This window comes from Erinaceus europaeus, chromosome 16 (genome assembly GCF_950295315.1).
Source record: "Erinaceus europaeus chromosome 16, mEriEur2.1, whole genome shotgun sequence".
Classification (NCBI taxonomy): domain Eukaryota; kingdom Metazoa; phylum Chordata; class Mammalia; order Eulipotyphla; family Erinaceidae; genus Erinaceus; species Erinaceus europaeus.
In genome coordinates, this window is record NC_080177.1 from 12,999,397 (window position 1) to 13,026,625 (window position 27,229).

A 27,229-nucleotide genomic window follows, 5' to 3' on the forward strand; every position below is an offset into this window, starting at 1 on the left:
TGCCTACTCCATTTTGTGAGTTTCTTTTCTTACATACATTTTAACCAGTCATAGTCACAATAGTTATCTTTTTTTTCTCTTCTTTTTTTTTTTAGTGGAGTGAGAGGGGTCAGTCAATGTGTTACAAAGGCACAACCTTTCATCTCCCCTTGATAAGTGTCTAGGAGACACTTGCTCCACCATTGTATACCAAGACCACTATGTCCCTTCATCCAGTCTCTTTCCCTCCTTCCCCAGAATCGCAGTGTCTTTCTTTCTTTCACCCTCTCTTTCTTTTTCTTTTTTTTCGCTCCAGGATTATTGCTGGGGCTTGCTGCCTGTACTGCAAACCCACTGCTCCTGGAGGCCATTTTTCATTTTTATTGGATAGGACAGAGAGACATTGAGAGAGGAGTGGGAAAATGGAGGGGGAGAGAGACAGAGAAACACCTGCAGACCTGCTTCCCCGCTTGTGAGATGACCCTCCTGCAGGTGGGGAACCGGAGGCTCGAACCTGTATCCTTCCTCAGGGCCTGTGCCTCATACTATGTGAGCTTAACCTAGTGCGCTACCGCCTGATCTCTCCTCCCCATAGTTGTCTTTTTATTTCCCTTTTGTTGCCCTTGGTTTTTTTTGGTTGTTGTTTTTATTTTTGTTGTTATTGATGTTGTTGTTGTTGGATAGGACAGAGAGAAATGGAGAGAGGAGGGGAAGACAGAAAGGGGGAGAGAAAGACAGACACCTGCAGACCTGTTTCATTGATTTATGAAGCTATCCCCTAGCAAGTGGGGAGCCCCGGGGGCTTGAACTGGGATCCTTACACCACCTGTCCTGTGCTTAACCCACTGTGCTACCGCCCAAATCCCTGTTATTTCTTTAATGTATAATTTCGGGGGTGGGTGGGAGGGAGGTATCACACCTGGAAGAAAGAGTCCCTTTTTATTATGTACACAACCTAGGTTTGAACCTGCCTCCACAGAACTGAAGGAAGCTTCAGGAAGCTGTGGTATATTTCCCTCTCTCCCTTTGTTTCTCTTAATTTGAAAAAGCCAGTTCAGAGCACTGAAGCCCCAGTGACAACAATAATAAAAAGTATAGTCCCCAAGGTAGAATTAATCCATCAAAGTGCTTGGCTCACTTTATAGTAATTTCCACTACATCTTGTGAAATTACTTTTTTTTTTTTTTTGCCTCCAGGGTTAGCACTGGGCTCGGTGCCTGCACCACCCATGAATCCACTGCTCCTAGAGGCTATTTTTTTCCCTTTGGTTGCCCTTGTTTTTTGTTTTGTTTGTCTTTAATATTTATTTATTCCCTTTAGTTGCCCTTGTTGTTTTATTGTTGTAGTTATTGTTGTCGTCGTTGTTGGCTAGGACAGAGAGAAATGGAGAGAGGAGGGGAAGACAGAGAGGGGGAGAGAAAGACAGACACCTGCAGACCTGCTTCACCGCCAGTGAATTCACTCCCCTGCAGGTGGGGAGCGGGGGCTCCAACTCCTTAAAAGCCGGTTCTTGAGCTTTGCCAAGTGAGCTTAACCTGCTGCGTGTTGCTCTACGCCTACTCCACCCACTCACCCCACCACGCATGAAATTGTTTTTCTTCCTCCCTCCCTTCCTTCCTTCCTGTCTTCCATTTTTTATATGTGACATTGTTTTCTGTAGCAGTTTCACAGTCTCACTGGAGATGTTTTAATTTATATTCCTATGGCTAGGTCATATATTCTTGCTGTTTCTCTTCTACTACTACTACTACTACTACTACTACTACTACTACTACTACTACTTCTTCTCCTTCTTCTTCTTCTTCTTCTTCTTCTTCTTCTTCTTCTTCTTCTTCTTCTTCTCCTTCTCCTGCTCCTCCTCTTCCTCCTTTTCCTTCTTTTCTCTCTCTCTCTCTCTCTCTCTCTCTCTCTCTTTTGTTGCCACCAGGGTTATTGCTGGGGCTTGGTACCTACAAAACAAACGCACTGCACCTGACAGTCATTTCTTTTCTTACTGTTCTGCACAGAGGCAGAGGAAAGTTGAGAGGGAAGGGGGAGAAAGAGACACCTGCCATTTTGCTTCGCCACACCTGGAGCTCCCCTCATGCAGGTGGGGACTGGGGGCTTGAGCCCCAGCACTTGAGCAGGATTATGCGTATGCTCTGCTGGTGCAACACTGTCTGGCCCCTCTTTCTTTCTTTCTTTCTTTCTTTCTTTCTTTCTTTCTTTCTTTCTTTCTTTCTTTTTTATTTTAATCAGAGCGCTGCTCAACGAGGGCTTTTGGCGGTTTGGGGGATTGAACCTGGGACTTGACTCAGGCATGAACCTCTTTGCATAACTATTATGCTCTCCCCCACCCTTACATGTACTTTCTAACTCCCTTATAAGACAATTAGAATATAGTGATTACTCAGACACCTGTCTAAGTATTTACTTTCTAGTGATTTGTCTGCTTTCTTATTAGTAATTCAGTATTAACTTACAAAATCATGACATAACGGGCCTAACTCCACACCGTTCCCACCACCAGAGTGCTGCGTCCTCATCCCCTCCACTGGAAACTGCAGTAGTTCTCCCAAGGTTACAGACATGGGCTATTATTATTATTTCTTTTTTTTTTTTTTATGTGTGTGTGAAGCCAGGATCTCCATGATACAATGTGACTCATCTAAGGTCACACAACCAAATGCTAGCTCCAACCATTTTTAAAATATATATATTTATTTATTACTGGACAGAGACAGAGAGAACTAGAGCGGGGAAGGGGAGATAAGGAGACAGACAGAGACACCTGCAGCCCTGCTTCACCGCTTGTGAAGCTTCCCCCCTGCAGATGGGGACCAGGGGCTTGAACCTGGGTCCTTGTGCACTGTAAATGTGAGTACTTAACCAGTTATTTCTATAACTGTCTATATTTTTATATATTTGCCCTTTTTTTTTTTCTATAGTCCTGAATTTTCTTCCTTTCTAAATCATACCTACACTTACTGCTACTTCTGAATGTCCTTCCTTTTTTCCTCTTCTCTCTAGGTCTTGATGGAATTGGAGGTCAGAGCCCTCTGGTTATCTTCCATTAACATTTGTTCCAGTGGATTGGGGGGGGGGGTACAGACCAGAATTCTTTATTGGGTACAGAAGGTTGGAGTTCTGCCTCTGTAATTGCTTCTGTGCTGGACATGGACGTTGGCAGGTTGATCCACAAGCCAGCCTGTTTCTGTCTTTCCCTAGTGGGGCAGGGCTCTGGAGATATGAGGTCCTGGGGCACATTGGTGGGTGAGGTTGTCTGCCCAGGGAAGTCAGGATAGAATCCTAGTAGCATCCCAATTTGGCGGGGTTTTATTTTCCCTTTAATTCTGTGCGAGTGAATCCGGGGCCTTATGTGTGCTCTATACCAGAGCCACCTCCCTGCCCCATTTTTTTTTTTGCAATGATAGAAAGAGTGAAAGAAAGAGACCAGCGAGTTGGGTGGTAGCACAGCAAGTTAAGCGCAGCGACACAAAGCGCCAGGACTGGAGTAAGGATCCCGGTTCAAGCCCCGGCACTTACTTGCAGGGGAATCGCTTCACAAGCAGTGAAGCAGGTCTGCAGGTGTCTATCTTTCTTTCCCCCTCTCTGTCTTCCCCTCCTCTCTCCATTTCTCTCTGTCCTATCCAACAACAACAACGACAATAACTACAACAATAAAACAAGGGCCAAAAAAAGGGAATAAATAAATAAATAAACATTCAAAAAGGAAAAAGAAAAAGAGACCAAAACATTATTCCACCTTCTGTGAATTTCTGCTTATGTTTATCTTCGTTGCTATCTCATCATGAGAGAAGTGCCTTACACATGTAAGGTATGTGATAATTGAGGTACTTCCCTAGCCCCATATTTCCTTTTTATGTGAGAAACTTTACTTACTTCTTTTTAAGTAATTAATTTGTTGATTCGTTGATGGATGAGATAGAGAAAAAGAATTAGAACATCATGGTGGCACATGGTATGCCAGGGATCAAACTGGGCCCCTTAAGCGTTAGAGTTCAGCACTTTAGGCTACTTTTTTTTTTTTTCAGGAAATAGTCTGCATTAGCTATTTTGTTGTTGTTGTTTTGTTTTTGTTTTTGCCTCCAGGGTTATCACTGGGGCTCAGTGCCTACACTATGAATCTCAGTGCTCCAGGCAGCTTTTTTTTTATTTTCATTTTATTGGATAGGACAGAAAGAAATTGATCACTTAGCATGAGAACTTTGGAGATTAGTCCAATAGTTTTGTATCAACATTTTATAAATTATTCAAATACTTTTTATAAAATAATTTTCCCATAGTTCCTCTCTTATTGCCTCTCCTGACATAAATACTCTGTTATGTTTTAACATTTCAAAGATTGTAAAGGATTGTTTTAATTTAAAAAACTTCTAGGGATCTGATAGGTGGTTCCACAGTAAAGAGTGCTTACTTTAAATGCATGGGACCCTGGGTTTAACTCCTGGTACCACAGAAAATGGTAGAGAAGTAATCTGGTCTTTCTCAATAAAGGGGAAAAAAAAAAATCTAAAACAAAGAATTTTTAAATCGTGGTAAAGTATCTATAAAATTCATCTAAGTGTACAGTCCAGTGTCATATATTACATTCAGTATGTTTTGTAGGACTCCAGATAAAATTCACATGGTAGCAGGTATGTGGTTTGCCATGTGCATAGCCCAGGCTCAAGCCCCAGGCACACCACATGGGAATGAATACCGTGCTTTGGGGGCCGTTTCAGTGCTGTCTCTCCCTCTGTCGTTGTCTTTCTAGCTGAAAAAAAATTTTACTTAGAGTGGTGATTGTGCACACATCAGGCCTGAACATTGATAGGAAGACAGGAAGGAAGGAAGGAGAGAAAAAAAAAAGAAGTAATTATTGCACAATCATCATAATTAACAAGTTCCAGAGCATTTTCACTGTCCCCAGAAGAAAACACTGTATCCATTAACCACTCACTCCCCATCCTCTTCCACCTGCAGTCCTTGGCAGTAATGAATCTGCTTTCTGATTCTATAGAATCACATATTCTGGGTAGTATGTAACATTTGTATCTAAGTTCTTGAACTATTGCCATCTTAGTGAGTATGAAGTAGTTTGTCATGGTGATTCTCACCTCACCAGTCAATCATTTAGTAACTAACAGTGATATTGAACTTCGTTTCATGTACTTGCTACGTATACTTTTATCTCCTTTGCAATAATAATGTCTATTCATATCTCTTACCCATTCTTAAACGGGCTCTATGTCTTTGTAGTTGAGTTTTAATTGTTCTTCATATATTCTAGATACTAGTTCCTCATCATATGTGTGATTTGCAAATATGTTTTTTGACTCTATGGATTGTTTCTTCATTGCTTTATTATGTCCTTGATTCACAAAAACTTTCCATTTAGATTAAGCCCAATTAATCTGTTTCTTTCATCATACTCTTGGTTTCACAACAAGGAAACCATTGCCAAACTGAAGGCTATGCTTACATCCCCTTTATGTTTTCTGAAAGTTTAACAGATTTTGACTTTTGTGTGTAGGTAGGTTTTGTTGTGTTTTGTTTTGTTTTTTTCTGATCCGTTTAAAATTGATTTTGCCTATGGTGTGAGGGAAGGGCCTTACTTCATTCTTTCATATGTGGATAATAGTTGTCTCAGGACCTTTTGTTGAAAAGATCCTCCTTTCCTCATTGAACAAATTGAGTATCTTTGTCAAAAGTCAATTGACTGTCCGGGAAATTGTGAGAAGCCTCACAAAGCACCCTGCATTCCTGATACTATGGCCTATCTACATTATCATTGTTTTGCCTGAAAGATGCCCACCCATTCCATTCCTTTGATCTATCTTTCTTCTACCCTCAAGACCCTCCCTGCCTGCAGGGTAGTATTAATCCTACCAGTTAAAACCCTTGCAGCAGTTGATAAGGAAGTTTCTACCTTCCCAGCCCCCTTTTGCCTTTCTCTGCCCCTTTACTAGCCATTTCCATTTCCGACTTGCCACTTCTGGGTCTGCCTTTTAAAAGCCTTGGCTCTCTGATCAATAAAGATACTGCATTGCCTCATGCCACATGTTTGGTTCCTGAGTCATCTCCCTCACGTCGCTGAGTGAGTAGCAGCCCAGGCTGGCTCTGGTGGCGTTCTCTCTAACCCAGAGAGTACGCACCCAGGAAGAGGCACGCCCACACTAGCCCGGCATTCCCCCCTTTCTTTTTACCTAATGGCCATAATATCAGGAATGTGGGGTGCTTTGTGAGGCAGGGAGTCTGATAAGACGAGGCACACCTTTGGGGTTACTACTGTCCCTCCTTGCTCAACCTCTCAGTAGAGAGAGAGACTGACAGGATAGACGCACTCCTCAGGTCAAGCCCTGCCAGGCTCTACCACATCCTCACAATTGCCCGACAATTGACTACAGGTGTATGTATGGGTTTATTCTGGACTCGTAATATAGTTCCATTGAGACCAAATGATAGCATCACACTGCTTTAACCACTGTTACTTTGCAGTATGTTTGGAAATTGGAAAGTGTGAGTCCTCTGGCTTTGTTGTTCTTTGTAAGATTGTTTGACTATTTGGGTTTCTTATAATTCTATGTGCACTTTAGGGTGTGCTTGTTTCCCACTAAAATGTAGATTATTTGGAGAAATAATGTCATCTGAACAATATCAAGTCCTCTAAAACCTAAGAGTTGATTCTCTGTTCATTTAAGGCAGCTTTGTTTTGCAAAGTTTTGTAGTTTTCACCCTGTGCCCCTAAGGATCATATTCTTATCCTTCTCCTTTCCTTCCTTCCTTCCTCCCTCCCTTCCTCCCTCCCTCCCTTCCTTCCTCCCTCCCTTCCTTCTTTCCTTCCTCCCTTCCTTCTTTCTTTCCTTCCTTTCTGATTATTTATAGAACCAAGGCCTTACACTTGTAGGATTTCACCACTATGGGCCTCTTTTTTACTCAGAGAGTGTACATATTACAGTGTGTAAAGACCCTGGTTCAAGTCCCTGGTCCCTGCCTGCAGGGGCTAAGTCTCACAAGTGGTGAAGCAGGGTTGCAGCTGTCTTTCTCTCTCTTCCCCTTTCCTTTGAATTTTTCTGTCTGTATCTAAAATTAATGATATTTTTATAAATCATTTTATTATCAATAAATTACTGTTATTTATATTTTAACAATTGGAATAAAATTTAATTTTATACTAAGACTTAGTGTCAAAGCAGATTTTAAATTGTGTATGCCCTTCAACAGCTCAGCTGGTAGAATGTAGGACTGTAGACAGAACACGAGTAGAATATAGATTGTATTATCAGATTTCAGTGGCCATTTTTATTTTCAATGATTAGTTGTTGATCTTTCTTTCTTTTTAAAGATTTTATTAGAGGGTCAGTGGTAGTGCAGCGGGTTAAGTGCAGGTGGTGCAAAGCACAAGGACCAGCGTAAGGATCCCAGTTCAGGCCCCTGGCTCCCCACCTGCCTGGGGGTCACTTCACAGGCAATGAAGCAGGTCTGCAGGTGTCTTTCTCTCCCCCTCTCTGTCTTCCCTTCCTCTCCATTTTTCTCTATCCTATCCAATAACAACAGCATCAGTAACAATAATAACAACAAGAGCAACAAGGGCAACAAAAATGGGGGAAAAATAGCCTCCAGGAGCAGTGGATTCTCAGTGCTGGCACCGAGTCCCAGCAATAACCCCGGAGACATAAATAAATAAATAAATAAATAAATAAATAAATAAATAAAAATATTTTATTAATGAGAAAGTAGAAGGAGAGAGAAAAAAAAAACAGACATCACTCTAGTACATGTGCTGCCGGGGATTGAACTCAGGACCTCACGCTTGAGAGTCCAACGCTTTATCCACTGTGCTACCTCCCAGACCACTTGAATTATTTTCTACTATAGATGATGATGTCTATTGCTCTTCTTTTTGATTTCTAATTGTTAGAGTTGTGTGCAATAAAATGGCCACATGTGGTCTTGAGCTCTTGAGCTTTTTTACCATTGACTTTCAAAAATCTGGTTTAGGAAACAGAAAAAAAAAAAACCGATTACTTGGGATATTTTTCTTTTATAAATATTTATTTATTTATTACTGGATAGAGACAGAGAGAAAAATGAAACGGGAGAGAGACAGAGCCACCTGCAGCCCTGCTTCACCACCCCTGAAGCTTCCCCTCTTCAGGTAGGGACCAGGACCTTGAACCTGTGTCTTTATGCACTGTAATGTGAGCCCCTAACCAGGTGCACCACTGTCTGACCCCTACTTGTGATATTTTTCAAAACACGTTCCACTAGAGATTCTGATCATTTATTCTCTGTCATCCCGCCTTGGGAATCATTCTTACTGAAGGAACATCAGGTAGCCCTTAGATGTGTTGGCCTTTCTTAGTATCCAAAAAGGAACAAACCTGCCCAGTACTTGTTTACCTTTACAGGTTCTCAACTTTATTCATAGTAAATGATACTTCTTGGGGCTGGGCAGTCAGGGCGCACCTGGTTGAGCACACATACTACAATGTGCAAGGACCCAGGTTCAAGTCTCCCATTCTCATCTGCAGGGGAAAGCTTCACAAGTGAAGCAGGGCTGCAGATGTCTCCCTGTCTCTCTTCTCCTCCCCTCTCAATTTCTGTCTCTATTCAATAAATAATAATAACAAATAAATACGTAAAGAATGTGGCATTTCAGTGGTCCAGGAGGTGGTAAAGTGGATGGAGCATTAGACTTTCAAGCATGAGGTCCTGAGTTCAATCTCAGGCAGCACATGTACCAGTGATGTCTGGTTCTTTCTCTCTTCTCCTCTTTATTTTTTTCATAAATGAATAAAATCTTAAAAAAAAAATAATGTGGTATTTCATAAAGTAGTAAATAACTACAGAATTCAAATGTGTATTTTATCAAGTGATGAAATCACTTATATTAAATATGTAAAACTAGGCAACACCTATACTAAGAAGCTGTTGTTTTCAGGAATACAATCCTGAAAATGTTAAGTAACAAATCGTAAAATTAACACAAAAGAGAAATTCTCAAGTAAAAGTTATTTTCAGGATGGGGGAGATAGCATAATGATTATGCAGACTCTCGTGCCTGAGGCTCTGAGCTCCCAGGTCCAGTCCCTATACCACCATAAGCCGGAGCTGAGCTGTGCTCTGGTAAAACAAACGAACAAACAAAAATAGTTATTTTTAATCTCTATTCTTTTTTCCTTTTGTCTCAAAAACTTATAATCAGTACCCTGAAAGTTGCCACATTTCACTTATCTACTTTCTGATCTGCCTCCCGTTATAGGTCCCTTCTTTTCTTCTCTTTACTCTTGAATTAATCCTCTACCTACTTCACAGGCCGATTCTTTGATGAGAATGAATCCCCTGTTGATCCGCAACATGGCTCTAAACTGGCGGATTATAATGGGGATGATGGTAACGTAGGTGAGTATGAGGCAGACAAGCAGGCTGAGCTGGCTTACAATGAGGAAGAAGATGGTGATGGTGGAGAGGAAGACATCCAAGGTGAGCGTGGGCCTGGCCTCCATGCTGTGACCGTGAAACCCACCTCTAAAGCTCTTTGGTTGAATTTGTGTAGAATATCTTCCACATAGTCATGCAATTCTAATTCATAGAGGTTCTGTGCAGTTTTTAAATTTGATTTTGAAACCATTTTATAATAGGGACATTTGTAGACCTGTAAGATAATTATTTCCATTTAGTTACTATATGTGTCCTTTATAATTACAATTTGTAACTCAGAATCTTCAGGGATTTTAGAATTCAATTAAAATGACTATAGATTTTGCCTAAAGCAAATACTTTCAGAAAATAATTCTTTTCTTATTTCTTATCTGAAAACATTTAATTATTCTTGATACAAATGTTGACCAGACAGCCTTTTTGTAAAAAGGAAGTCACTAAGGAAATGGTGTCCTCCAAATAAAAAGAAAATTACCTCACTGAAAGCTTTTATTAGGTAATATCTTATATTTCTTCATTTACAAGCTATGATAGGAAAACTGTTTTTGCAGTTTTTCCTAAGAGGCTTAAAACTTATATTTAGCAATAGTTTTGCGAAGATTTGTCTGTTCTATGTTTAATACACAGATTCAACACATTTTTCCTCATTAACTAAGTTACTTCTGAAAGTTCAAAGTCTTACCTATGTGCATGCAGCCCTGTCCCTGCATGCTATGAGAGTGTGTTGCTTTATTGCAATTGTAGGTCTGTTTCTGTCTTGTGTTTATCATTCAGTACTACTTGTGGAACTTTTTGTCTGTTCTGATTATGAAATTTGATATATTAGATCAATAATATGATGCATGCAATATGTTTCAATGTTATTTCTTGACTTTTTCTAGAGTAAGTTTTTTTTTTTTTACATTTATACAAGAATGGAAAAGTCACTTGTCCTAAAATGCTATGTAGTTAATAGGAAGAAGAGGAACTATAAACTCTTGACTTTTACCTTGGCATTATTTTAATAGTGTATTTTAGATTAGAAAGAATGATTTTATGAAAGAATAATTATTGGCAATAGAAAGCAAATAAGTATTAGGATTTATATAAGGGTATGTTAATGAGAGCTCTCAAATAAGTTTTTACAGTGCTAATGAGTAAATTACACTCACCTTTTCTTTTCTTTTTTATTTTATTTTATTATGTATGAGATAGAGACAGAGAGAAATTGAGAGGGAAGGGGAAGAAAAAAGGACACCTTCAGCATTACTTCACCATTCATGAAGCTTCCCCCCTGCAAGTGGGGACTGGGGTCTTGAACCTGGGTCTTTGTGTATTCTAACATGTTAACATGTTCACTCAACCGGGTGTACCCCTACTCACCTTTTCTATATCCATTTTTCATAAGGTTTAACTTTTTACTCACTACTTTTGTGATTTATTTGGATTATATTTATTTGCAATTAATTTTAGTGTGAATATATATATATATCATCAGCTAGGTTTTAAGCACTTCGGGTAATGAGAATTCTCATTTATTTTGCCTCTAATTTGTATTCTGTTCTACCTTCGTAATTACTTGCTGCACATGACATGTAGTACAGTAGTGCCCTTGGTAAATGTTAAAATACAGTTTTATGTTTTTCTCACTGAGCTTTCATTTTATTAGCTGTGAATAGGATTATAATTGTCTTACAAACTTGCTTGGTCTTTATTTTATTTCCTTTTTTTGTTGCCCTTATTGTTTTATTGTTGTAGTTATTATTGTTGTTATTGATATCGTGGTTGTTGGATAAGATAGAGAGAAATGGAGAGAGGAGGGGAAGACAGAGAGGGGGAGAGAAAGACAGACACCCGCAGACCTGCTTCACCGCCTGTGAAGCAACTCCCCTGCAGGTGGGGATCCTTAGACCCGTCCTTGCGCTTTGCGCCGCGTGGGCTTAACCCGCTGTGCTACTGCTTGACTCCCCCTTGGTCTTTATTTTATTTCACAAAAGTAAGCGTGTTTATGTGCCTGAGAAAGAGAAGCATCAAATATATGTGATATCAAATTGAACCTGCAGCCTCAAGCATGCAAGTTCTTTTTTTTTTAACATTTATTTATTTATTCCCATTTGGTGCCCTTGTTGTTTTATTGTTGTAGTTGTTGTTGATGTCATCATTGTTGGATAGGACAGAGAGAAATGGAGAGAGGAGGGGAAGACAGAGAAGGGGAGAGAAAGATAGACACCTACAGACCTGCTTCACCGCTTGTGAAGTGACGCCCCTGCAGGGGAGGAGCCGGGGGCTCGAACCTTACACCGGTCCTTCTTCTTCTAGCGTTTGCCACACCGGTCCTTGTGCTTTGCACCACCTGCGCTTAACCCACTGCTCTACCGCCCGACTCCCAAGCATGCAAGCTCTGTGCTCCACCCCTCTGAATCATTTAAGCATAGTCTCGTTTTCTCTCATAGGGCTTCTTTCCACTTGTTGGATAATTCCTTTTTTTTTTTTATTTATTTATTGGGAGATTAATGGTTTACAGTCAACAGTAATATAATCCTTTTTATTAGTGATTTATTTTCTACTTTTTACTTTTCATTTATTTCACCACTACTGATTTAATATTAGTTTACAAAATTACAAGATAAAAGGGAAATAATTCTACATCATTCCCTTCATCAGAGTTCTGTGTCCCCATTCCCTCCATTGGAAACTGAAGTGGTTCTCCCAAAGTCACAGATATGGGTTGACTATTATTTCTATAATCATCTGTCTTATCTATCTGTCTATCTGCCCATTTTTTATGGTCCTGCCATCTTTTTCTTTTAAATAAAAAATTTTTTCATTATTTTTATTTATTCGATAGAGACCGTCAGAAATCAAGAGAGAAAGGGGAGACAGAGAGTGGGAGAGAGAGGCACCTGCAGCCCTCCCTGCTTTACCACTTGAAAAGCTTTCCCCTGCAGGTGGCCCCTGCCTTCTTTCCCAAGTCTCACCTACACCTGTTGCTGCTCCCAGGTGTCTTGCCTTTTTTCCTCTTCTCTCTGGATGGAATCGAGCTTCAGAGCACTAACATTTACCCCTCTCTGGGAGTATGAACCAAAATTCTTTTTGGGGTGCAGCTGGTGGAAGTTCTGGCTTCTATAATTGCTTCTCCACTGGACATGGGTGTTGGCAAGTTGATTCATACCTCCAAGCCTGTTTCTGTCTTTCCCTAGTGGGGTAGGGCTCTGGAGAGGTGAGGTCATCATCCACCCAGGGAGTTGAGGGTGGAATCATAGTAGCATCTGCCACTTGGTTTCTGAAAGGCAGTTAAGATATGAAGCAGGAGGGAGTCGGGCGGTAGCGCAGCAGGTTAAGCGCACGTGGCGCAAAGCTCAAAGACCGATGTAAGGATCCATGAAGCAGGAAAAAATCTACCTGTGAAAAATGATAAATTAGATAATTGTTACCTTGACATTAATAAAAGTAGATTTACGGGAGTCGGGCAGTAGCGCAGTGGGTTAAGTGCATGTGGCGCAAAGCGCAAGGACCGGCGTAAGGATCCCGGTTCGAACCCCGGCTCCCCACCTGCAGGGGAGTCGCTTCACAGGCGGTGAAGCAGGTCTGCAGGTGTCTATCTTTCTCTCCTCCTCTCTGTCTTCCCCTCCTCTCTCCATTTCTCTCTGACCTATCCAACAACGACAACAACAATAATAACTACAACAATAAAAAAACAGCAAGGGCAACAAAAGGGAATAAATAAAATAAAATAAATATTTTAAAAAATTAAAAAAAAAAAGACTAGGAAGTAGGGAGTTGGGTGGTAGTGCAGCCGGTTGAGAGCACGTGGCGCAAAGCACAAGGACCTGAGTAAGGATCCCGGTTTAAGCCCCTGGCTCCCCACCTGCAGGGGAGTCGCTTCACAGGCGGTGAAGCAGGTCTGCAGGTGTCTTTCTCTCCCCCTCTGTCTTCCATCCCTCTCGCCATTTCTCTCTGTCCTACCCAACAACATCAGTAACTAAAACAGTAAAACAACAAGGGCAACAAAAGGGAATAAATAAATATTTTAAAAAGAAACTAAGAAGTATTTTAGGTATATTCCTTTTTTTAATTTTTTATCTATCTTTATTTATTTATTGGATAGATTTAGCCAGAAATTGAGAGGAAGGGGGAGATAGAGAGGGTGAAAGGCAGAGAGACACCTGCAGCAGAGCTCCACCACCTATGAAACTTCCCCCTACAGATGGGGATCAGAGGCTTGAATCTGGGTCCTTGTGCATTGTAACTTGCACTCAACCAGGTGTGCCACCACCCAGTCCTTATTTTAAGTATATTCCTAAGGGTCCATGACTTTAATAATTTTTGTGTGAACTTCATAGTTAACATGGAGGTGGACTAAGAATATTGTCTGGGGTGGCCTGGGAGGTGGCACAGTGGATAAAGCACTAGATTCTCAACCATGAGGTCCCGAGTTCAATCCCCAGCAGCACATGTACCAGAGTGATGTCTGGTTCTTTCTCTCTCTCCACCTTCTCATGAATAAATAAATAAATACATTCTTTAAAAAAAAAAAAAAAGAATATTGTCTGGGAAGCTGGGAAGATGTAGTCAGATTTAAGAATAGAACTCGAAAACTGGATTAAGGCAGAGGGTATTTCCCAATCTTGAAGAGAAAATGTAAGTGCAAGTAACTGTTTACTACATCAGTCTGACCCAAGGCCCATGTATATTCACATTTAGCACAAGAGCCTGTCTGTACAACCTCCAAGTCCCTGTCAGACTGAGCTCACAGTCCATGGTCACAACTGGGAACATTCTAGTCTGCACTCATATCAGGACCAGTCTTCCTGGAGTGGCAGAGCAGGCTGACCCAGCCACCCTTCGGAAAAGTGGGGCAGTCATTACCATTGCTACTTTATTTCTTTCTTTTATTTTTATTATTGGATAGGGACAGAGAGAAATTGAGAGGGATGGAGGTGGTGGCGCACCTGGTTGAGCGCAAGCATTACAGTGCACAAGGACCCATGTTTGAGCCCCTGGTCCCCACTTGCAGGGGGGGAGCTTTACAAGTAGTGAAGCTGTGTTGCAAATGTCTATCGCTCTCCCTCTCTATCACCCCCTTCCCTCTTGGTTTCTGGCTGTCTCTATCAAATAAAATAAAGACAATAAAAAATTATAAATTTTTATTATTTTTATTTATGTATTGGATAAAGACAGTAAGAAATCAAGAGGGAAGGGAGGGATAGATTGGGTGAGAGACAGAAAGACACCTGCAGCCCTGCTTCACCACTTGTGAAGCTTTTCCCGTGTAGGTGGGGACCAAGGCCCAAACCTGGGTCATTGCGCACTTGTGCACTGTAACCTGTGCGCTCAACCAGGTGCGCCACCACCTGGCCCCATAAAAATTTTTTTTAAAAAAAAGAGAGAGGGGAGGAGGAGATAGAGAGGGAGCCGACAGAGAGACACCTGCAGCCCTGCTTCAACACTCATGAAGCTTTTCCCCTGCAGGTGAGGACCAGGGCCTTGAAACTGCATCCTTGTGCACAGTAATGTGTACACTTAACCATGTGCACCCCTTTCTGGCCCTATTTTTCTTTTGACTATCTTTTTATTTTTCCCCTCCAGGGTTATCACCGGGGCTCGGTGCCTGCGCCACAAATCCACTGTTCCTGGAGGCCATTTTTCCCATTTTGTTGCCCTTGTTGTTGTTTTTTTATCATTATTATGGTTATTATCGTTGTTGTTATTGATGTCGTCATTGTTGGCTAGGACAGAGAGAAATGCAGAAAGGAGGGGAAGACAGGGAGGGGGAGGGAAAGCTAGACACCTACAGACCTGCTTCACTGCTTGTGAAGTGACCCCCTGTAGGTGGGGAGCCGGGGACTCGAACTGGGATCCTTAAGCCAGTCCTTGCGCTTTGCACCACATGCACTTAACCCATTGTGCTACCACCTGGCCCTCTTTTTGTATTACCTTTATTTATTTATTGAAGACAGCCAGAAATTGAGAGGGAAGGGGATGAAAGAGAGGGAGAGAGACAGACACCTGCAGCCCTGCTTCACCACTCACAAAGCTTTCCCCTGCAGGTGGAGACTAGGGCTTGGAATCTGGGTCTCTGCACACTGTAACATGTGCGCTTAACCAAGTACACCACCACTTGCGCCTCCTGCCCCCCCCCACTTGCTACTTTATAGTGAGGGCATGGTTCTGGAGAGGCGGTTAAAAGGGCTTATGATGTTTCTGATGGAAGTGACCAGTGGTGCTGGAGAGAATGGTCTATTAGGGCTCTAGGGATAATTATTTTTTTTAATTTTTTCCCCTTTTTGTTGCCCTTGTTATTTATTATCGTTGTTGTTATTATTGTTGTTATTGTTGTCGTCATTGTTGGATAGGACAGAGAGAAATGGAGAGAGGGGGGGAGAAAGATAGACACCTGCAGACCTGCTTCACCGCTTGTGAAGGGAACCTCCTGCATGTGGGGAGCCGGGGGATTCGAACCGGGATCTTTACGCGGTCCTTGCGCTTTGAGCTACATGTGCTTAACCCGCTGCGCCACCACCCGGCTCCCTGGATAATTATTTTATTAGAGCAATTCATCTCAACCATAACTGAAACTTTTATTTTCCTCTTGGCTGTCTTAAAATTGCTGGCTTTTATCACAGAATGTCAGGGTTCTTTTGTGGGTTTTATTCCTAGTCGATAGAGTTGTCTCTAGTGTCTTCTCTCTTTCCTATACCCTTCTTCCTCCTCTAATCCCAATTCTCATTGTCAGTCCTACTCTACGTCCCCATTACCCTCATATTGTCCTGTGTTTCCTTTCATGAGAAAATAAATCCACTGATGCTAAGGAATATAAGGAAACACCGTGAGATGATGTCCTTAGTGAAGTAGAGATGGGAATGTTAAATTTGTGGGTTTCCTCATTGGCAAGTACATCTAACTTTAGTTGGTGGCTGTCCTTTAATATTGGGGTTGGCAAGATGTTAGCCACAATAAAATAAAATAGAAAACAGAGTAACTGATAAGCAAACTGCCTCATCAGAAGGAACAGAAAGATGCTAAAACATCAACACCAGCAAAGAAAGAGACTAAGTTTGAGTGAACCAACTGAAAAGGAATATTGGGCACCCAAATGGTTCTAAACATGTTTTCAGAGCTTCTTTAATTGCAGTAACTGCCTGAAAAGTGAAAATGAGATTATGGCTGTTACCCAGTTTACCAGTAAGTTGAATTTCAAATGTGTATTATTGTTAGAAGTTTTGGAATTTAAAAGCATTGCTTCAGAGTTCAAATGTAGAAATAATGATTGGGTTTCCAGGACAGTTTACACTTGTAGCCCAAGCAGCAGTCAGTTGAAGAGAGAGAGAGAGAGAGAGAGAGAGAGAGAAAGAGAGAGAGAGAGAGAGAGTGTTGAGAGCGGGGTCAGCCTAAGTGTTAGGAAACCAGCTGTGTATTGCTTTTAAGTCACTTAAACTCTCTGGACCACATTTTCTTCATCTGTAGTGAGAAAGTGTTAATTCTAAAATTCTGTGGTGATACTCACAGTGTAATCACTATATATAACACAAGTATTATGGGAAATTATGTCTCGGATTTTAGCAGACCTCTAACACATCTTCCCCCAGATCCGAGGAAGAAAGTGAAAACTTTACTGCTGCCACTGAGACTCTATAACCAGAGGCAGCAGAAACTGAAGAGCAAACAACGAAGATTCAGGCAGTAGCGGCTCCCTGTTCTGTTTGCTTCTAGGAGGATTATCTCAAACTGCCGGGATTAGAGACTGTAGCTACAGGACCAAAGTGCTGGTGTCAGCTAAGGATGCTCTGGCTTTGCTTTATGGAATTCTGGACTAGGAAATGGAGGCTTTGGCAGGATCTCAGACAATAGGAAGCAAAAGGGTTCCAGCTTTATGTGTCTAATACTATTTTGTATATATTGATCATTTGGGCTGGTGCTAACTGTAGAATTTTTTCTTGTAGGATCCGAAACCGAATTTTCATATATTTATAGTCATTGTTCATTATTTATTTGTTTATGTTTTTCTTATTGCCACCAGGGTTATTGCTAGGGTTCAGAGCCAACATGACAAATACACTTCCCACTGTGGCCATTTTTTCCTTTCCTTCCCCCCCCCTTCATTTATTTGGTAGGACAGAGAGAAATTGAGAGGGATAGGGGATACTGAGAGGAAGAGAGAGACATCCTCAGCCCTGCATAACCACTCGAACCGTACCCACTTCAAGTGGGTTTGGGAGCTTAAACCTGGGTCCTTGGGCACGGTAATGTGTATGCTCAACGAGGTGAGCCACCACCCAGCCCCAACCCTGGTTTTTTATTTTTAAATTCTGGTTTCCTGCAACAGCCTAAACACTTTGTCCTGACTTCTTTTAGGTGCTTAAAAGAGAACTACTTAAACTCTGATTATCAAACTTGTGTGTAATTTGTTTATTTATTTATTTATTTATGCAAGACCAGAAATTGAACTCAGTACCTTATGTACATGAGTCCAGTACCTTATCCTTTGTGCCACCTTCCAAGCAGCAGATTAAAATATTTTTCTTTTCTCTCAACCATAGCTCTGCCTAGCTCTTAATCTCTGGATGTGGTGATGCTGAGGATCCAACCTGGGGCCTTAAAGCCTCAAGAATGAAAACCCTTTTGCATAGCCACTGTGCTGTCTCCTCACTCATTTTGCATTCTTGTTCTACTTATTTTTAATATCCTGAGCAATGTCATTTCAAAAACTATAGTGTGTACCAAAATTGGGAAATAAATGGAAAGATTGCTATTAACAGATAAACTGACAGTAATGTGAACTAACAGCCAGAGGATTGTAAGACTTTGTCAGTAGTCAAATAAATTAAACTCCAGAGCACTATATGTGGTTGGTTTTGTTTTGCCAGAGTACTATGGTGATACTTTTTTTAAAAGATTTTATTTATTTATTAATGAGAAAGATAAGAGGGGAAGAGAGAGAAAGAAGGAGCCAAACATCACTCTGGTATATGTGCTGCCGGGGATTGAAGTCAGAACCTCATGCTTGAGAGTCCAGTGCTTTATCCACTGCACTACCTCCCAGACCACGTGGTGGTACTTTTTGTATAACCATTATGCTATCTCCCCAGTGTATGATATCCTTTAATATAGCTACTCGAAGTCAGTTGGAGGATCTTTACTAACAATGTTATATAATCATTTTATCATTTCTTGTTAGAAAGAAGATTAAGAGAAAAAGAAGTTTATTTTGCAGCCTGGGAGGTAGCACAGTAGAAAAAATATTGGACTCTCAGAGACCACGTGGTGGCGCGCCTGGTTGAGCACACATGTTACAGTGCAAGGACCTGGGTTCCAGCCCCTGGTCCCCACCTGCAGGGGGAAGCTTTGCAAATGGTGAGGCAGTGCTACAGGTGTCTCTCTGTCTCTTTTCTTCTCTGTCTCCCCCTTACCTCTCAATTTCTGTCTGTCTCTATTCAATAAATATAATTTAAAAATAAACATTGGACTCTCAAGCAAGAGGTCCCAAGTTCAGTCCCTGGCATTACATGTCCTAGAGTAATGCTCTGGTATCTTCTCTCTCTTTCTCTTTCACTACAAATAAATGTCTTAAGTTTTGGGTTTTTGTTTGTTTGTTGCTAGAAACAAAGAGGTCAAGAGAGTGAAACAAACCACAGCACAGAAGTTTTCTTCAATATGGTGGGGACTAGGCTTGAACCTGAGTGGCACATCTGACAAAACAGTGCTATTCAAGTGAGCTGGCCCAAAAGTTTTAAATTTTGATTTGTATACTCTAGGGAGTTACTGGTAAGCTCTTTGCAGAGAAGCAAAGAAATGAAATAAAATGCTAAATGTTGGGATTATAAGTAATTTACATTTCTAATTTTTACATGACTTTGGACTAATTTAAATTTTTTATTATCTTTATTTATTGGATAGAGATAATCAAATTGAGAGATACAGGGGAAGTAGAGGAAGAGAGACACCTGCAGCACTGCCTCACCACTTGCAAAGCTTTCCCCTTGCAGGTGGGGACTGGTGCCTTGAACCCAGGTCCTTGCACACTGTAACACGTATGCTCAACCAGGTGCGCCATCACCCAGCCCCCAGATTATTTTAGAATTAGAAAATATAATTTGGTTTTCAAAGGTATGAAAAAATAAATAGAATAAGAACTAACTTTTTTTCTTTCTTTTTTAAATTTTTTATTTATAAAAAGGAAACATTGACAAAACCATAGGATAAGAGGGGTACAACTTCACACAATTCCCACCACCAGACCTCCGTATCCCATCCCCTCCCCTGATAGCTTTCCTATTCTTTATCCCTCTGGGAGTATGGACCCAAGATCATTGTGGGATGCAGAAGGTTGAAGGTCTGGCTTCTGTAATTGCTTCCCCGATGAATATGGGCATTGACAGGTCAATCCATACTCCCAGCCTGCTTCTCTCTTTCCCTAGTGTGGAAGAGCTCTGGGGAAGCAGAGCTCCAAGGCACATTGGTGGGGTTGTCTGTCCAGGGAAGTCTGGTCACATCCTGCTAGCATCTGGAACCTGGTGGCGGAAAAGAGAGTTGACATACAAAGCCTAACAAACTGTTGAACAATCATGGACCTAAAGGCTGGAATAGTGGAAATGAAGTGTTGTGGGGTGCTCCATTTTGTAGATAGCTAGTAGTTATATTTTAGTTATATTTCAAAGGGCCTGTAGCTATACTAGTGGGTGTTTGTTTGTTTGTTTGTGGTTTTTTTTTTTTTTTTTTTGCCTGAGCCTGAAATCTGATATGCAAGTGGATCCTAATTATTGTCTGGGGAGATGATATCATGGTTGGAAAAGGACCAGAAAGCTGGATCAGGGAAGAGAGTATCTTCCTAATATGGGAAAGGGGTGTAAATATTGTTGACTGTAAACCCCATCACTTTGATGAGATCTGGGGCCCATAATTAGCTTAGGAGCTTGTGTGACCTCTGCATCCCTCTAGATCTGAGCTCACATTCTGTGGTCATGAGTAGGAGCATTCTATGCTACCCCAATATCAACCCATCTTCCTCAGGTGTAGTATAGAGTATGTTGTCCATCCTCCCTTCCGAGGATAGAACATTCTCTACCATTGTTGATCCAGGTTGAGGGCAAGGTCCTATGGGGGCCCACAAGGGGGTCTATTTTGTTGTTCCTGATAGAAATGACCGATAACAATGGAGAGAGGGATTTATTTGAGGTCTAGGCCCATCATGTCTGTTTGGGAATCTCAGGACTCCCCGATTAGGGCCCTAGCTGGTAGAATGGCCTGATAGTGACTAAAGAGTCATTGTTAAAGTATGCCAGTCTCTTGCCCTTATTCAGCTTTTGCAGTCCTTGCTCTGCTAAGGTTAGCTTTGGAGTGAGTGAGAGAACTGTAATAGGAAGTAGGTGAGGAGGGTATCTAAGTCTAAGTGGACACTATTTCATTATGAACTTTATACTGACTCACTACAGACTATTGTGTATTTTTGCTTTCAGGTATATATTTTGCCCTAATTTATGGATACCTGTGAACATATGCTCTATCTTATGGGACCTGGCCTATATCTAGGTTTTGGGACTTTGTTAGGAAGTGAACCTTCTGGAATGAAATTAGAGACTACGATGAAAGGAAAGGTCTCACCCGAGTAATGAGGGTGAAGAGTTGGTATTCCATACCTGGTGTCTCTGTACACAGTCTGAAGAACTAACCTTTTTTTTAAAAGTCTTTTTTTTATTAACAAGAAAGATAGGAAGAGAGAAAGAACCAGACATCACTCTGGTACATGCGCGGCCAGGGATTGAACTCAGGACTTCATGCTTGAGAGCCAGTGCTTTATCCACTGCGCCACCTCCTGGACCACAACATTTGTCTATATAGGAATCATGTATTTATGTGAAAAAAAAAGGAAGAAGAAAAAAGAAAAAGGAAACTTGTTAGTGTGAGTCCCTAAAGTTCTGCTAACCACACCTGCCTAACCGTCACTCCTCCCCTTCATGCCTTTCTGTCACCTACAGATTTGTTAAAATTAATTAATCTTTGCAAATAATTGGAGTTTTCACTCTTTAGCCAAGTAACTAAGAAGAAATTTGCAGGAGGTATGCAATAACAAAACAGAAATATACCTTAAGTCTGAGGGGGAATATGAGGCACTGGAGTTCTGCAAGTGATTTTAAGTTCTTGACACATAATTGTTTTCCTTACAGATGATGAAGAAAGGGAACTTCAGATGGATCCTGCAGATTATGGAAAGCAACGTTTCAGTGATGTCCTTTAAGCCCTAAAGGAAACCATCAAAATACCTAAAGTGCTGTAAAATGGAATCATTTCTACTTTGTCATTTTTGACTTTTGTTGTAAAGATCACTTGTAAAGATACATCAAGATAGATTTAAAGAAAAAAAAATTAATGAAGGAATGTGCCCATGTACATATGTTAACTTTTTCATATTGTATTATCAAAGAAGAGATTTTTTTGGTTATGATACAGAGTTGAGCCAAAAACAAAGTAAGCAAAACTGTAGTCTTTGCATTTAAAGAAAACGAATGTATATTTTACATTTTCGGAGCCTAATTCTTTCCAAAATGAACCAATAGGAAGTAAGTGGTTATAGAGTTTATATGTTGCACATAGAATAATCACAGAACAGTTGCTTCACTGAAGACAATTTTATACACTGATATACTCTTGATAGCCCAACAGGTGTTCTGCTTTATCTACCCCTCATCTCATGCTTTTCAAGGAGTCACACTTAAAATAGTTACATAAAAGGGAGGAACCTGGAAGCCAAACACGGGGCAGCATGTATGCAAAATCATTTTCCTGCTTTCATTCTACATGATGGCTCACGTCTTGGCAAGTAAGCTTAGGACTGATAGAAGATGAGATAACATTCATGAGTCACATCATACTTAATGAAATTGTGAAATGCATGTTTCATTTTCAATTTTTTTTAACGTAATACCAGTCCTGTATAACTATATCCAGAACTGGCTAAAGTTTTATATTTCCAGGTCAAGTTGATTAAAATATTCGTGATATAAAATCCAGACTCTGAAAGAGGCTAGGTAAATTTTGAAATAAATCTGCATCAGCGTTTCAAAGCACCTCTGGTAGTTTTAATGACCTTGTTTGACTAGACATTTTCCAAAGTACTAAATGAGGGCTTTTAATAGGTTTTTTAAATTGATGCACAGATAAATCCGAAGTGTGGTGAAGCCTACAGCCATTTTATTAGGATATCTTAAAAATTTGTAATAAAGATGAAAAACCTTTGTAATTAATATGTTAGTTAAGAACCCACAAACCTCATATTTGCCACTTGTTTTATTTGAAACACATTTGTCTATTTTGGCACTATTCTATAAAGTGCATAAACCAGCTGATCTTTGTGTTCTGATACAGAATATCTGAAAAATCTTGTCCCCCTTTGTCAAAACAAAACATTTTGATCAGTAATGTGGGAGGTGGCCCAGGAGGTGGTAGGTACACTGATTAAGGTGTTGGACTCTTGAGTATGATATCCCAAGTCAGATCCCCAGCCTCACATGTGCCAAATGCCAAATGATGCTGTGGTTATCTCTCTCCTGCTCTCTGTCTCTCTCTCTTCCCCTTACCCCACCTCTCTCTCATTTATGAATAACTAATTTTTTAAAAAATATTTTTTATCATAAAGAGAAATGTAAGGGTATTCACTTTTTTCAGAAGGGGTGTTAATTGCATGTAAACATAAAATGTTTTCATTTTTCTTCCTATACTCAGGTTCTAGTCAAAATTCTAGCCAAAAAACACCTATAGAGGTAAAAATAAATGTTGCTCACTTTCTGAGGTGCAAAAAATTCTTAGACATCAGTTTGAGATTATTTTATAACTAGGAAGGAAAAAATGTACTAAAACTAAAAAATGTCTTCTATCAGATCAAAGTTCATGCCTCAGCTGTCAGTAGAATCAGGACTACAGTAAGTGTGTAAGACAGTTCACAGAATTTGAAAACTGGAATTAAAGGTAATTGTTATACCTTCTGGGTATTAGGTTAGAAAGGTGAGCTGAAAAGATATTCCTAGTAATACTCTACATTTCATACTGTAAAATCTTTACAAATGAAAAACCATGAATTTGTATGCCTTAGTTCCTTTGCCATAAAAACAGTCATTTGATTATGTGGTAGTTATTACTTACACAGCAAAATTTCTTCAATTAGCTGTCTAGACATTTTATAAACTGAGAAATCTTGGACCAATTGATAATACTTCTGACTGTATTAACATTTTAGTGTTATAAAATACTATGTGAATCTTTAAAATTTGACATTCTACAGTTGGTATTAGACATGCTGGTTTTTAATGCTTTACTTCTGCCTTAAGATTTAGGTTTTTAAAATGTATTTTTTTCCCTGAATTAAGTGTTAATTTGATGGGAATTCTGCTTTTAAAATCATCACTTACTGGGTTCTAATAAATTAAAAATCAAACTTGTTTCACTATGTTGCTGATTCTGATATATGCATCACTCATGATGAGAATAGTTATTTCAACACAAAAATTTAAGAGAAGCTAAAATTCATTTGAGGCTAAACTAGAATGGTAGATGCCTTGTTATTATTTGTATAGTCACTAGGACTTCACTGCTCCACGACAACTTTTTTTTTTTCAATTTCTTGTATTTATTATTGGATTGAGACAGAGAAATTGAGAGGAGGAGAGAGAGAAACACTGCTTCACCACTCATAACGCTTTCACCCTGCAGGTGGGGCCAGAGGCTTGAACCTTGGTCCTTTTGCATTGTAATGTGTGCACTTAACCAGGTGTACCACTGCCTGGACCCTCAGACCAACTTTTTCAAATATAGAGACAGAAAGACACAACACCAAAGCTTTCTTTAATGTGGGGGCTAGACTCAAACCTGGTTCTTATGTTTCTGATAAAGTAAGTAAGTACACTGTTCAAGTGAGCTATGATAGTGGCCCTTTAAATTTTCTGCGTGTGTGTGTGTGTGTGTGTGTGTGTGTGTGTGTGTGTGTGTGTGTGTGTGTGTGTGTTGTTACCAGAGCACTGCTCAGCTCTGGTTTATGGTGGTGCAGGGGACTGAATTTGGGACTTTGGAGCCTCAGGCATGAGAGTCTCTTTGCATAACCATTGTGCTATCCATCCCCGCCCTATGTGTGTTTTTTGTATCACCAGAATTTCACAGAGGCTTTATGCCTACATGATTCCACCACTCAAGCAGACTCTTTTTTCCTTTCTTCTTTTTAAGTTTTCAGGTTTAGGGTGATAGAGGAGGAACCATACAGCACTACTACTACTGTTATTGTTGTTGTTTTGAGAGACACCAGAGCACTGCTCCACTCTGATAAATGACAGTGTCAGAGTTCAACCTGAGCCTTATGAACCTCAGGCATATAAGGTCTGTGCACTGACTATAAGCTATCTGATCCTTTAATATTTTTTTATTTTTATTTTTTTTAATTTATATTTATTTCCCCTTTTGTTACCCTTGTGTTTTGTTGTTGTAGTTATTATTATTGTTGTTACTGATGTCATCATTGTTAGATGGGACAGAGAGAAGTGGAGAGAGATGGGGAAGACAGAGGGGGAAAGACACCTGCAGACCTGCTTCACTGCTTATGAAGCGACTCCCCTACAGATGGGGAGCTGGGGACTCGAACTAGGAACCTTAAGCAGATTCTTGCGCTTTGCGCCACCTGTGCTTAGCCTACTGTGCTACCACCCAACTTCCAATCTTTTTTATTAATGATTTAATAATGATTGACAAGATTGTAGGATAAGGATAAGAGGGGTACTTTTTTTTTGCCTCCATGGTTATCACTCGGGCTTGGTGCCTGCACTGCACTACAACAAATCCACTGCTCCTGTGGCCTTTTCTCTCTCTCTCTCTCTCTCTTCTCTTTTTTTTTTGGATAGGACAGAGAGAAGGAGAGGGGAGGGGAAGGGAGAGAGGCAGAGAGACACCTACAGGACTGCTTTGCAGCTTGTGAAGTGACCCCCTGCAGGTGAGGAGCAGCAGGGGGGCTAGAACCTGGATCCTTGTGCTGAGTACTATGTGCGCTTAACCCGGTTCACAACCACCCAGCCCCCAGGGGTGAAATTCCATACAGTGCCCACCACCAGAGTTTTGTATCCCATCTCCATTAGGAGGTTCCTTTTGTGGTCCGGGAGGGTGCGGTAGATAAAGCATTGGACTCTCAAGCATGAGGTCCTGAGTTCAATCCCCGGCAGCACATGTACCAGAGTGATGTCTGTTTTTTTCTCTCCTCCTATCTTTCTAATAAATAAATAAAATCTTAAAAAAAAAAAAAAGAAAGAAAGAAAAAAGAAGGTTCCTTTTTATAGAGAGAGGAATTGAGAGGGGAGGGGAGGGGAGAGATAGAGAAGAGATACCTGCAGTTTCGCCACTCGTTAAGCTTTGTCCCTGCAGGAGGGACCAGGGGCTCAAACCCGGGGTTCTTGTGCACTTTAATGTGCACTCAACCAGGTGCGCCACCACCCGGCCCCCGAAAGGTTCCCTATTCTTTATCCCTCTGGAGGTATGGACCAAAGATATTTATAGAGCGCAGAAGGTAGGTCTGGCTACTGTAATTGCTTCTCCACGGGACATGGGCAGGTTGGGTTAGGGCCCTGGGGAGATGGGGTTCCAGGACACTTTGATGAGTTCACCTGCCCAGGGTAGTCATGGTAGCATCTGCAACTCGGTGTCTGAAAAGCAGGACAAAATGTTTAATAATCAGGAACATAAAGGTAAAAATAGAGCAGATAGAGCTAAGGGTCTTCATGTAAGAAGAAGCTAAGAAGTCTATTTTAGGTATATTCCAAGGAGGGTTATACGTTAGTAATTTTTGCCTGAGTGTGATAGCTAAAATGCAGGTGGGCTAAAAGTATTGTCTGGGAAGATAGTGTTAGAGTTGAGAATAGGACTGGAAAGCAGGATCAGGGCAGGAGAGTAGCTCCCAAATGTGGGAAAAGTTTATAAATACTGTAACTGTAAACTATAAAAACTGTAACTGTAAACTCCATCGATCTGGCGTAGGGCCAATGTCTTCATATTTAGCACAGGAGCCTGTGTCACCTCTGCATCTAGGGACCAGATGGTCATGCACCTGGTTAAGCAGACATACTGCTACTCGGAAGGACTCTTGAGAGGACCTGAGCTTTCTCTCTCACATTAATAAATAAATAATTTTTTAAAAATAAAGGAGGGCAGAGGGCTGGGGAGATAGCGTAAGAGTTATGCAAAAAAAAAAGAAATAGTGAGTTGGGCAGTACCTGGGAGTCAAGTGATAGCGCAGCGGGTTAAGCGCACGTGGCGCAAAGCACAAGGACCAGCTAAGGATCCCAGTTTCAGCTCCAGGCTCCCCACCTGCAGGGGAGTCACTTCACAGGCGGTAAAGCAGGTCTGCAGGTGTCTGTCTTTCTCTCCCCTTCTCTGTCTTCTCCTCTCTCCATTTCTCTCTGTCCTATTCAACAACAACAACAATAATAACTACAACAATAAAACAACAAGAGCAACAAAAGGGAATAAATAAATATTTAAATAATAATAATTCAATGATTAACTTTAGAGCATAGAATTTCCATTGCCTGAGGTCCTAGAGGCCTCAAATTCAGACCCCAACACTGCCATATACCAGAGCAGATCTCTGCTTTGGTGTCTGTTGTCTATCAGTCATCTATCATTTATCTTTTGTAAAGAATATATGTGGGCTGGCGGTGGTGCCCCTGCTGGAATGCACCCATTACCTGAGTTTAAGATCCCATCCCTACCTGTGGTGGTGGGGGTGGGGAGTTTCACAGTGGAGCAGGGCTGTCAATCTCTCTCTCTCTCTCATCTCTAGAAAAAAGAAAGAAAGAGGAAGGAAGGGAGGAAAGGAAGG

General features: G+C 40.8%; 1 protein-coding gene across 3 annotated transcripts in view; it reads left to right on the forward strand.

Moving 5' to 3' along the window:
• GOLM2 (golgi membrane protein 2) overlaps positions 1 to 23,816 on the forward strand; it is a 77,247-nt gene extending 53,431 nt beyond the window's left edge. For 2 of the 3 annotated variants that reach the window (XM_060174547.1, XM_060174548.1), the window contains 2 exons: positions 9,280 to 9,447; positions 21,549 to 23,816. In XM_060174547.1, the coding sequence (XP_060030530.1) occupies positions 9,280 to 9,447; positions 21,549 to 21,619 (239 nt within the window). In that variant the 3' untranslated portion in view covers positions 21,620 to 23,816. The remainder of the gene's footprint in view (positions 1 to 9,279; positions 9,448 to 21,548) is intronic. The other variant, XM_060174549.1, reaches the window with a different exon arrangement.
• Positions 23,817 to 27,229: the final 3,413 nt, after the last annotated feature.